This window comes from Melanerpes formicivorus, unplaced genomic scaffold (genome assembly GCF_026170545.1).
Source record: "Melanerpes formicivorus ecotype bairdi unplaced genomic scaffold, bMelFor1.0.p_v2 SCAF_1, whole genome shotgun sequence".
Lineage (NCBI taxonomy): Eukaryota > Metazoa > Chordata > Aves > Piciformes > Picidae > Melanerpes > Melanerpes formicivorus.
In genome coordinates, this window is record NW_027142353.1 from 52,051,719 (window position 1) to 52,064,974 (window position 13,256).

At 43.0% G+C, this 13,256-nt stretch overlaps 1 protein-coding gene across 1 annotated transcript in view; it reads right to left on the reverse strand.

Moving 5' to 3' along the window:
* The window catches only part of B3GLCT (beta 3-glucosyltransferase), a 56,975-nt gene extending 44,250 nt beyond the window's left edge, over positions 1-12,725 (reverse strand). Inside the window, exons 1-3 of the mRNA XM_068143189.1 lie at positions 12,537-12,725; positions 4,435-4,496; positions 3,115-3,154 (exon numbers count right to left, since the gene is read on the reverse strand). Coding sequence (XP_067999290.1) covers positions 3,115-3,154; positions 4,435-4,496; positions 12,537-12,624 — 190 coding nt within the window. The 5' untranslated portion in view covers positions 12,625-12,725. The remainder of the gene's footprint in view (positions 1-3,114; positions 3,155-4,434; positions 4,497-12,536) is intronic.
* Between the last annotated feature and the right edge of the window lie 531 nt (positions 12,726-13,256).

Consider the following 13,256-nt stretch of genomic DNA (forward strand, 5'->3'; position numbering starts at 1 on the left):
GCAAAATCATTGTACACTAGACCTGAAACTGCCAGAGCCTTGCTTCAAGAGATTTGCTACTGTTATTTAAAACTTCTAAAGACTGAAAAACCTGCTGGTCAGCAATGTAGCCTAGCATTTGGGGACAAATACACCCACCAATAGAGTATCCATGCATCCACCTGAAAAGCAGACATTTTGCCATGGCAGGGCAAACATGGACCCAGCACTGGAAAGTTGCATCACTGACCTTTTGTCTGGGCTGTAACATACTCATGCATGAAACACTCTGCACACCAGCAAATCCAGAAAGCTACATCACATTCTGGCTAGACAAAGCAACCTGGGAAACATTAAGTTGTCTGATATCACACTTGTCCCAGTGACTAGGGATATCAAGATGTTGACATCTATCATCAAAGGCTTGACCATGGACACTTAGAAAGATCTCCAAAATGTAAACTACAGATGGTCACTTTACTTCCTTGGTATAAAGTGCAGTTTATTTATAAAGAAAGAAATAATTTTCTTATATACCAGTTTGAAAAAGAAGAATGAAAAACTTTAAGAGCTTCATTCTATCTTTCAAATTATTCCTCAATTTTACCCACAGAAGCTTTAAAAAAACCCCTAAAACTCTTTCTTAAGAAGAGACAGAATGTCATTAAGAAACAAAAAAAAGAATACAAGAAATGACATATTACATGAGACCACTGGTCCATCTAGTCTAGTATACTGTCTTTAATAGCAGCAATAGGAAACACTATTCAGAGACATTGCATGACCACTTTCTCCAGTACCCCTCATACTCTAACAGCATTGACAACTCTTGTATTAGGAAATGCCAGAAGATACATTGCTATCTACAGTCCATACATTTATGGACTTGTCCCCACTTGAAACTGTTGGTATGGTCTGCTTCTACAGCCTCCTGTGGCAGCAGGTTTCTAAATTTTGCTACCTGCTGCATAAAATACACTGTAACATTCCTAAATGTAACTTCCTAAGTACTAAGATTACATTAAAACTGGTGAAAACTGAGCACTGCAAAAAGGAAAAGGAAACAAAAAAAAAGGACTGTCAATACCTCCCTGGGTGCTTTATGAAACATGACACAGCAGGTCTGCTGGGAGTGATAAAAGCAGCAACCAGCACCTGGCTGAGCTATGATATTCCACAGGAAGAGATGAAAGGACACAAAGAGGGAATGGGCTTTGACACCAGATAAGGAAGGGTAAACAGGGAAATAGAGTAACAAAGCTTCTACAGAAAAGTTCTGACCTTTCAATGGTGAAACAGGAGATAACGGGATAAAGGCCCTAATTATTTTCAACAAAAGTGATTACCTGTTTTAAGGATACAGCCTGCAACTAAGTCCAAATAAAAAAGCCAACAAACAAACAAACCCCAGACCTCAGCACCATTCTAAGCTCTGTTAGCAACTCCACTAAAAGCATGCTAAGCTTTCCCAGTGTTGATCTTTGACATCAGAATGAACTCAGCTACACAGAAACAGCTACAACATAGACATGATGAGGCTGGCTCTGTAGAACTAGCAGGCCCAGTTGCACAAGGTTTAGAAAAGTACCATAACAGTCCAAGCTACTTTGAGAATTGAATTGCTGTAGCATAGCAGAGGAGGTGCTAGGTTACAGGGCAGAGATTGCAAGTCCTTATCTCAGGACTGCAAACCATTTGCTGGAAGGACATCAGACTTGTTTTCAGGAAAGTCAGCAGCCTGCAGAATTTTATTTTCATAGTTTATCTCATGTGTCCAGTAAAAAAATTATTTTACCAGGCAGTGTCCTATTAATGTTTGACATATTTCTTAAATACTTTTATAGTACAAAGTTACTACAAGCTGTTCCAATTAATTTATAATAATAGAAACAACAACAGTGGCGTCCCCCAGGGATCAGTACTGGGCCCCATCCTCTTTAACATCTTCATTGATGATCTGGATGAGGGGATTGAGTCAGTTATCAGCAAATTTGCAGATGACACCAAGTTAGGGGCAGATGTTGATCAGTTAGAGTGTAGAAAGGCTCTGCAGAGGGACCTCGACCAACTGGACAGATGGGCAGAATCCAATGGGATGGCATTCAACAAGTCCAAGTGCCAAGTGCTGCACTTTGGCTACGGAAACCCCATGCAGAGCTGGGGTCAGAGTGACTGGAGAGCTGCCAAACAGAGAGGGACCTGGGGGTGCTGATCGACAGCCGCCTAAACATGAGCCAGCAGTGTGCCCAGGTGGCCAAGAAGGCCAATGGCATCCTGGCCTGCATTAGGAATAGTGTGGCCAGCAGGAGCAGGGAAGTCATTGTGCCCCTGTACTCTGCATTGGTTAGGCTGCACCTTGAGTACTGTGTCCAGTTCTGGGGCCCCTCAGTTTAAGAAGGACATCGAGACACTTGAACGTGTCCAGAGAAGGGCAACAAGGCTGGGGAGAGGCCTTGAGCACAAGCCCTATGAGGAGAGGCTGAGGGAGCTGGGATTGTTCAGCCTGGAGAAGAGGAGGCTCAGGGGTGACCTCATTGCCCTCTACAACTACCTGAAAAGTGGTTGTAGCCAGGAAGGGGTTGGCCTCTTCTCCCAGGCAACCAGCACCAGAACAAGGGGACACAGTCTCAAGCTGCGCCAGGGGAAGTTTAGGCTCGAGGTGAGGAGAAAGTTCTTCACCGAGAGAGTCATTGGTCATTGGAATGGGCTGCAGAGGGAGGTGGTGAAGTCACCATCCCTGGAGGTGTTCAAGAGGAGATTGGACGTGGCACTTGGTGCCATGGTCTAGTCATGAGGTCTTGGGTGACAGGTTGGACTCAATAATCTTTGAGGTCTCTTCCAACCACAGCCACTACAAAGTATCATGACATTTGATTTCATAGTGTCCTACAAAAAGCAATGCATTTGTTTCATAGTGCAAGTGCACATTTTCAGAAAAATGCTCAGCTACAATTGCAAATATGAAGATCAAGAAGTTTCTGTTTGATAAGACAAAGTTTTTGAGACTCAGCACTTAACTAACAAGGCTGTTGAGCACTTCAGCACTGTTCAGTTACTCCTCAAAGCATAACTGTGTTTTATTTATACTAAAAAGGCAGCCAAAATGAAAAGAAAAAGAGACTACACAGTACTTACCTCCACTTATTTCACCAATTGTTCCACTTTTTTTTGACTTCTAGGAGAAAGGAGAAAAAAACAAGGTAAGATCATATACTCCAACCTCCCTGCCACAGGCAGGGATGCCTCTCAAATAATAATGATAACATTAAGTAGATGAATTGAGGCAATAATAGAATTTGAGACAATAATGGAATTAGACTAACAGCAACTTAAGACTAATGAAAACAGAGTGACATTACATAGTCTCCCAGATACACTGCATCAGATCAGCATTTTGCAGGGATCTTTGTTGCTGAAAATTATTGTAGACATAGCAATCATCATCAAACCCCAAAGTTATTTAGGAACACATTCTTTATGACCATACTTCTATTGTATTTGACATGAGATCACTAGATCTAAACGGCAGTTACAGATTCTAACTCATGATTCAGTCAAGTACTTTTGTTTGATTACCTTCCTTAAATCTCACAAATATGTTATAGATAGATAAATAGATGTAAATAAATTATCACAGAATCAATAAGGTTGGAAAAGGCAAAGATCATCAAGTCCCCAAGACCTCATGACTACTAAACCATGGCACCAAGTGCCACGTCCAACCCAGAAATCTGTTAAAGGACACACATATGTTAACACTTAGCCATTATGGTGTTTAACAGTAAAGCTAGCTCTGAACAATTTCTGTTAATTGGACACATCATATGCAAGTGTTACCTGAGCAGTGACTTGGGTAGTACTATGTAATAACACTAATTTAGCAGACAGTAGCAGCCATTTCTCCCTCAGTGTATTATATATTTAACAAAACCAAGGAAAAAGGAAAACCTGTTTCTGAACTAGTCAAGGTAAGGTACTTAGAAACTGTTCTCAAGACCAATAACACTATCAGTTTGTGGGAGCTAAGCAAAACCACCCATTTTTTTAACTGCTTCTAATGCACTCTTCAGCTGATCTTGGAAAAGAATAAATCACTTTCCAAATCACAATTTTGTTCCAAAATGTGACCGTAAGACTTGAATTCTTTTAATAATAATGCCAACCTAAGTCAGTGTTAAGAAAGAAGTAAAAAATTGTGTTTATTCTTGTCATTTTAAGAATCCATAGAGCCAGATAAGATCTCAGTAACACTACAAGAGTAGTGCTGCTACATGTAACTTACATGCCATTAAAGGTCTCTCATATGCCACACAGAACAGAAAGATATCGTATGACATTTAGGAGTACCATGAAAGTCAATGATCAAAATAATCAATGTCACAGATGTCAAGCTTTCTGCTCAGCTCTCTTCTGGATGATTTTCTAGTTCCTGCTCTGACAATTAAAATGTATTACCTGCAGCACTGGTAGTTCAGTCTCATCTTCTGCACGTTCAGGAACTGCACTTACAGCAAAAGCTGCAAGAAAAAAAGCAGAGTTTTTTTATATTATAGGAGCCAATTTTCACCCCTGGCAAAGTTCTACAGCAAAAACTAAAATAAATCAACAACAAACAACCCACACCACATTTAGGCAGATTTTCATATTAAATGATACTCTGTTACTAATAATCTTTATCAACATACAACAGTCTGCTCTGATAGAACTAATGCACTTGTTGCCTGACAATTCTATTCTCATGTATCACAGACAGGATTGCTCTTTGATGTGAAGCTTATTTCTCTTGGCTTCAAGGTAAATAAATCCCATGTTTTAAAAAAAGCCCAGAAATTCACTTGACAACAGCATAATGTATTGTCATGTGGAAGACTTGCATTCCACTCTTTGGGTTGAAGTTTGGATTAACAAAGCTTCACTTGGAACAAAAGGGCAGCAGCTAATGGAAATACTTATCAAACTTGAAGATGGCTGTGACACACTCTGAATGCCATCTCTGAACACTTGAAGTTGTTAATATATAAAAGGCCCAAACAAACATTCAGCAAAAGAAGAGAGATGCTAAAGATCTAATTTGCACAGACCTATCATTATCTCAAACCTTTTTACACTGACATCACCCTATGCATACACTCCTCTTTGTAAGAAGCCTTTTTTGTGAAGGTACTAAGAAGATGGAAATGAAAGTAAATTCTAGTAAGCTGGAGGAACTCAGGGTAGTACTCATCATGGTCAAATAGATGTGGCTTTTTTAAAACTAGGGCAGAAAAAAAAAATTAAAACCAACATCAAAATTTGCCACAAGACACTGTACTTGAATCTAAAAAAATTAAATTGTTTACTGCTTGAAATTGATTTCAAACTGAATTGCTAACAACCATCAATTCCTCTGACACACTAGAAACCTGGAATGTAGGAAAGCAAGGAGACAAGACTGTGCAAAGTCTGTGATACTCCATCTCTGATTTCCTATATCCCTATGCTCTTTCAACTGGAGACTAAATTTCAAGCATTCAGAAGTTTCACAATAACACTTCAGGGCATGAATAACTTTAATCTCAAATCACACCACTAGGATGTAGATATCCCCAAATCATTCTAAAACAGTTGACTCATGTTGACCATAGCCACACTTCAATATGGCACTTAGCCAGGAAGAAGAAATTTCCTAGTGTACATCTAGGAGCATGTCCCCCTCAGCACTGTCCTTAAGTAAACCTTCTGTGCTTCTAGTTCCAAAATGGAGAGAACACTTCAATTTATCAGTTACATTCCTTGCCAACAGCATGTTCTGATCATTTTCCTCCTCTTCCAACATAACAGTACTTAGAGCTCCAAATAAGGAGTATCTTCCCCTGTACAAATCAGATCCACGTCTACTTGACACAATTCCAATTACAGGATCAACATGAAACACCCTTACTCCAGGAAATGTATTAATTACCCTCAAGAAGTATCACTTCATAAATTCATCTTATTTGCACAATGGAATGTAAGTAAAATGTTCATGACTCTCAGTTTTTAATATGCAGCTGAGCAACAGCACATGAGACCTGAAACAGCCATCATCGACAAGAGATGCTGCCTCTCTCACCACAACATTGAATAACCCCTGTCATACTGCTTCTAAGATTTATGAAATATTAATGCACATGAGCCTTGAAATGCACAGATAACCTGGGGAAAAAAGAAAAGACCTGTTTCATACTATGCCCCTGAGAGGACAGAAATCTCTTTGGGGAATTATTTTAACAATCTGCTTCATCTTTGTACTACAGAACCATGGAATTGTTGAGGTTGGAAAGGATCTCTGAAGATCATCCAGTTCAGTTCCCCTCAGAGCAGGATGCTCAAGACCTTGTCAAGTTTTGAGTATTTCCTAGGACAGAGACTTAAATTCCCTAGGTGACCTCTTCCACTATCTAATCTCTCTTAAGAGTGAAAAACCCACAATACTACTTATGTCTAAATGGAATTGCCTGTATTTCAGTTTGTGCCAGCCACCTCACATCCTGTTAAGCACCACAGAGACTGTCTTGGTCTTCTTCACTGCCCCTCATCAGTTGCTTACACATGTTTACATTCCCTGAACAGCAACTTCTCCAAGCTGAACAGCTCCAGCTCCTTCAGCTCCAATCAAGTAACAATTTTCATGGTCCTCTGCTGTACTCCCTCCAATAGATCCATGTCTCTCTTCTACTGGGGAGGCCAGACCTGTACACAGCACAGCATGCGTGTCTCATCAGTGCTGAGCAAAGCAAAAAAGATCACTGACCTGCACAAAACACTCTTCCTAATGCAACCCTGGAGTCTACTGGAAATCTTTGCCACATCACCATACTGTTGGCTCGTGGTCAGTTTGTTGCCCACTAGGACCTTCCCTACAAAGCTGTTTTCAGTGTGCCCCTAGCATGCACTGCTGTATGAGGTGACTCCTCACCAGGGGCAGGACTTGGCATTTCCCTTCATTGGATTTAGTTTTTCAAGCTACCTGTCTGCCAATTTCTTCAGCCTTCTGAAGTTCCTCTGAACAGCAGCACAACCAGCTGGGGCATGAACCTCTCCTGCCCATTTGGTATCCTCTGCAAACTTGATGAGGGTGCAGTTTATGCCATTGTCTAGGTCATTAATAGAGGCTAAACACCACTGGAGCCATTATCAATCCCAGCTGTGCTCCATGACACTGATCAGAGCCTGTGAACTCAACAAGTCAGACAGTTTTCTACCCACCTCACTGTCCAAACACCTAGCCAATACTCCGTCAGTTTGTGTATGACATTACAGGAGACAGCACTGACCTCCTTGCTAAAGTTGAGATAACATCCACTACCTTCCCCACATTCACAAAGGCTGTCACCTCATCAGAGAAGTCTTTCGGGTTTGTCAAGCATGACTTTTCCCAGTTACCTTCTTGTCCTTCATGTTTGTCTTGTCCTTCCTTGTTTGGCAACAGCATTCAAGACTGCCCCATCATTTTTCCAGGGACTGAAGTGACACTAACCTAGAGCTTCCCCAGAATCTTTTCCCTGCCCTCCTTGAAGACATGGGCAACATTTGCTCTTTTCTAGTCTTCAGGAATCTCCCCCAATCAACATGTCACTTCCAAGATTACCAACAGTGGCACCGACATCATTAAGCCCCATCAGCTCTTGTGGGTTCCTCCTATCAGGGCCACTGGACTTCTGTTTGTCTAGTTGGTTTAAATACTTCCTAAACTGGTCCTCCTCCAATAAGAGTCACTCTTCTTCGCTCCAGACTTTTACTTGAAATTCAGGGGGCTGAGATTATTGTAGGCAGGTCTTTCCCATCTGCATATCTGCACTCTCAGTGTCTCCATCAATGTCTCTTGAGGTGACCTGGCCTCTTTCCATCTCCTGAGTGCTTCCTTTTTAAGTCTGTTTTACCAGGAGCTCCTTGTTCTTGTATGTGGCCCTCCTGTGACCTTTGCTTGCCTTCCTGCATGTGGGGACGGGCCACATGAGCTTTTAAGTGGTGAACCTTGAAAATGACCACCTCCTTTATTGATCTCTCCATACTGTTGAGGGCAGTGGTAGACTGAACATGTTTGGCTAAAAATTATTTTTGTTGTAAGTGCCCTCTCACAGTGCAAGTTCAACATGCATATAGATCATTTATGAAACAAACCAGTATCTGTGATGAACACTCAAGTCTCTATACCATTATTCTTACTCCCACCGATTTCAGACATGCAGCTTCCTCTTCTTTTCCAATAAATAAATGTATTGAAATGACTCAGTATCTTTTACATTAAATATTCTAGGAAAACTTTACAGCTAATACATTTTAATGATAAGAACTGCTCAGACTATTTTTAAACTACTGAAGAGCCAATGACTAAACATACTAGCAGACCCCTGAACATATCTGAAAAGACTCAAGAACCTTCACCCAATGCCTTTCACTCAGACTGTGTGAATTTATTCTATCAACAAATATGCCATGGCCCCTATAGCCCCTTATTAGCAAATCTACTATGCACACATAACTTGGTACAAACAAAGCAGTCTTCAGAGGTAAATTGCAATGCATTTGTGGAGTAAATTCAAATCTAACTGACATATAGCCAAGGCTGTTCTGGCTCAGTAACCTGGTTTCTCTGCCTGGAAATAAATAGCCTCTTCTGAGGATTTACTGTGAAAAGGGCAGCATGAGAACATGGCAAATCTAGCTGGCACAGACTTATCAGCAAAGGGGCCACAGTGTAGGTAGTAAATATGGTGCCTGGGTGCAAGTGGACATCCCTAAGATTAATTCATTCACTCTCAAGAAGTTTCTGAAAAAGGCGTGCCCAGGACCGGACCACAGGTGGAAAAATTCTAACTACAAATGCAGCTCATGACCAGATCAGTTGTACAATGCAGGTAGAAACTGTAAACTGTGGCAAGGATGCATTTTTGTTGTGTGTAAATTACACATGCACAAAGAAGGATGACTTGTGTCTGAGAACTACCACAGATGCCACTATCTCCATCACAGAAAATCAGAGGAAGTTCCATCTCAACATGAGAAAAAAATTTTTTACTGGGAGGGTGAAGGAGCACTGCTCAGAGAGACTATGGAGCCTCCTTCTCTAGAGAGCTTCAAAACCCACCTGAATGCCTTCCTGTGTGACCTGCCCTAAGTGGTTCCGCTTTGCATGGCAGTTGGACTCAACGATCTGTGGACGTCCCTTCCAACTGCTAGCATTCGATGATTCTACTATAACACAAAAGGAACTTTTCATGTTCCAACATCATTATTAATTCAGAAAACTGCCAACACATTTCCTTCAGTGTAGAACTACTTAAGACATACATTGATCCCTGGAGCTAGAGGTACCTTTCCTAAATCCAGAACTTCCTCTAGCCCCTTTGAGATTTTTTTTATGCAGTCCAAGCATACCTCAGGTGGACCACTAGCTTACCATGAAAAACACAGAGAAATTATGTTGCAAGAAGAGATTAGCTGATAAAAATTCGAACTGTGTAGGCACCACAGCAAGCAAAAAGGCTAGGGCAATTAACTGCATGATTTCCTGTAAACAACGCTACTTAAAGCAGACAAAACCAGCAAGGCACTGTCTTAAGTGCAACATGGAATTTTCTGTTTGTCACTTCATTATTTAAGGCTTTGTGTACTTTTAAGTTTGTTAAGCCACATGGCTATTTGTGTAACTGGCACAAGCAGACAGAAGTGGAATGATCAATTGCCAGTCCTCTCCTCCTTTTGCTAAATCCTCAAGATTTAGCAGAGATAGGAACAAAAGGAAAGACACTTAAGAAATACTTTAAAGCTCTTTATTTTTGTTACTCTGGACCAAAATCCACTGAAAAAAAAAAAACTAGACAACATTTTAGATCTATTCAAAACCTGGAGATTTAACCTGAGAGTGTAATATAAGCAGCTTCAATTCCTATTTATTTTTCTCAAGTGTTCCATTATTCTCACTGAAATTTAGGTGGGTAAACAGACTTGCTTATAACACCAGAAAGTAAACCTCAGTAATTTATTTTTATTGTTCAGCAGCTGAACTGCAGGAAATGCATGCCAACAAATTATCAGGAAAACTGATGGAAATACTCTAGTATTAAAATACAATATACTGTGTAAATATATATAATGATATACTACCACAATATAAACACAGAAGTAATCTTTGCTTCAGTACTACCCTTTTGAGTATAAACAACTTCAAAATGTTTATAGCCGTATGTCCTTTAGGTTCCAGGGATGTTAAAAACTGATGAGTTAATTCTTCTGCTTTCACAGACAAAATCCATTTGGGGCAGAAAGGCAACGCTGCTGTTATATTCCTGTTTTATGGTCCAATCCAAGGCTGACAGACCACAGAGTTGTGTCAGTCACCTCACCTGGCTGTGGGTCAGTTTAAAGGAGCTACCAAAAAAGTTATGATTCCATGACTTACATATGACAAACCCAAGACTAAAAATAATCACTTCAAGTAATGAAAGCTACTGATCATGTTGCACACGGTAAACAAAACATTTAAAATGGCATTTCTTTGTACTTGTAATTATAATGTAATGAAAGGCCTAGTTTTGTTTGGGGGATGACTGGGCTTCCTCCCCCTCAGAAGTTTTCAAAGAACACAAGATTATATGGATTGACTTGATTCCAGGGAAAATATGCACTGATGCTGTCAGTCAAAGAGACAGAACCTTTCATAATGAGACAGCCTAGGAGTAGTAGCAAGCAAAATAAATTACTTTCATATATTTCTATGCAAGCTTTTATAGTATTTCTTCATTGTTGCTACCCTATCAGCATCACATCCCCTGGTCCAGCCAGGTAAGAATGAAGACTTACAGATTTATCAACCCAAAATGGGGAAGAGAGCAGGGGGAGGAGAAAGAGGAGGGAGTGATGCAAGCAGATTTCCAGTAGCTGAAGCTTTTCACAAAAGCAACTCATTTCATTTCTTCACTAAATTTCTTAAAGTTAATTGCACATATGGGAACAGGGCAGCTGAAACCACCACTGTGAACCACTGAAATGCCTGAGTGCTGTGTACACCAGTATCTTTATAAAAGGCAAGCACAGAAAAACACTAGAAGAAAAAGCATCATCATTATTTCCTCTGATTGTCCAAACAAAATCATCTGAATAAATTTTCCCATTCTCAGGCTGCCACCTGCAAGCTGCAATTTATGAAATGACTTAACTACCAACAGACAAGCTGTCTTCTGTGAAATGCAATCCAAATTATTTCTGCTCTCCAAGAGCAAAGCTGATTTGCAACCTTACTATCCTGGCCAAAAGCACGGGGTATTTAAGACAAAAAAAAATGGGCTTTACTCTTAAAGGATATTTTAAAAACTCTAAGAAAGCCATGACACTGCAGTAAGCTTCAAAGGAACAAATTCTATGCAAGCATTCATCAAGACCTACTAAACAAGACAGAATGGCAAGAAGCAAGAACTCAAGTTTCTCCATTTCTGCCTTTTATCAACAAATATGAAGAAACAAAAAGAGAGAGAGAAGCTGCTATCCTCTGTGATTACAATCTGTCTGAGGTTAGAAGTGCTACAGTACCTTGCTGAAGCACTGGAGCAAGACTACCCACTGTGGAAAGAATGAAATACAGCCTCAGGAGGAGCAGTAAAGTGATAGGACTCCTTCAAAACCCAAAGTGCATAGTGAAAAGTGCTTTACAAAAGAAAAATCAAGATATCACAGCTCTGGTGTGCTGAAAACAGGGTTTATTTGTACCAGGTTTCCCTCGCAGGATTTTGATCCACAAGCCATAGTAACGGAAGAGAATGAAATCCAAAGCTTCAGAACAAACTGACAAGCTTATCCTACAGAGATGGAAGCATTCAGGTACAAAACCAATGAGAAACAGAACAGATCTGAACATTTATTTTCTTCTTTCACACTCAGAGCAACAGCTCCTAACTCCAAGAGCCTGTAGCTTTTCAACTGTTCCCATCTGACTAGACGCACTGAAAACACTTCTAAAATACACTATTGTATTTTTTTTCCTCTCTGCTGACATTTTAATTAGGCGGCTTTTACCTTTCCATCTTCTTCGGCATCACCGAGTCGGTAAGGCGCTATTTCGAACAAGAGCACAAGTGGCTTCCTGGCGGGTTTTAGCTAGTTTAATGAAGCTAGCTCCGTGATGGCCAGTTTCCACCGCCAGAGCCTTCCCCTGCCCCGCAGTGGCCCGAGGGTAAGGGCTGGCCCCTCGACCCCACGGACCGCCGCGGAGCCCAACGGGGGCGAAACGGGGCCGGTGCCGGCCGTCAGCGGCACCTCAGAGCCGGGGCCGCTGAGGGGAGCCCGCGCCGCCAGCCCGCGCTCCAGCCCAGCTCAGTAACAAACTTCGGGGGAAGGGGCACCTCCCCGCACGCTTCCTCTCACGGGGCGGGACAGAGGGGTGAGGAAGCGCCAGCGGCGGCTCCAGCGACCCCAAGCTCTCCAGCTCCGTCCCGTGCCCTCCTCCCTCTCATCACCGCCACGGAGGGGCCGAACGTCCCGGGTCTCCTCCCTTCACCTCGCCATGGCGGCCCGGCCCGGCCCGGCTCCCGGCCACTCACCCGGGGTGCGGAGCGGCGGGAGAAGGAAGAAAAGGTGGGCGCACGCAGCGAAAAGGAGCCAGCGGCTGCAGCCGGGATCCCGAGACATCTTGGCAACGGCCGCCGAGCCGTACGGCAGGGGAAGGAGGACACGGGCACGGTGCGCCCGCCTGCCCGCCTCTGCCGCAGAAGCACGGCCGAGCGGCCTCCAGCTGGGTGGCGGTGCCGCCGCCAGCCCGCCCTCCTCTCCTCCCCTCTCCTCCTTCCCTTCCCACCCCCCTGCCAGGGCCCGGCAAGACCGGACGCCAGCGCCGGGAGGAGGAGGTGGCGCGGGGCCCGCGGCGCCCTCTGGCGGGCAGCACGGGGAAAGGCGGCGCCCTGCAGCTCCGCGTCTTCCAGCAGGCTCCGGCTTCCCGCGGCCGCTGAGGCCTGGGGGTGGCGCCCAACAGCCGCTCTGCGGGCTCCCAGCCCGCTTACAGCGCCCTCGCGGACTGTCCGCTCCCCGCAAGTATCCGGAGCGCCGACAGCCTTACATACGTGCATGTCCAGTTTTGGCGCCCTCACTACAAGAAAGACACTGAGATGCTGGAGCCAGAGAAGGGCAGCGAAGCTGGTGAAGGTTCTGGAGAGCAGATCTTCTGAGGAGTGGCTGGGGGAGTTTAGTCTGGAAAAAAAGGCTGTGGGGAGAACTTCTCGCTCTACAACTACCTGAAAGGAGGTTGTGTTGAAGTGAGTGTTGCT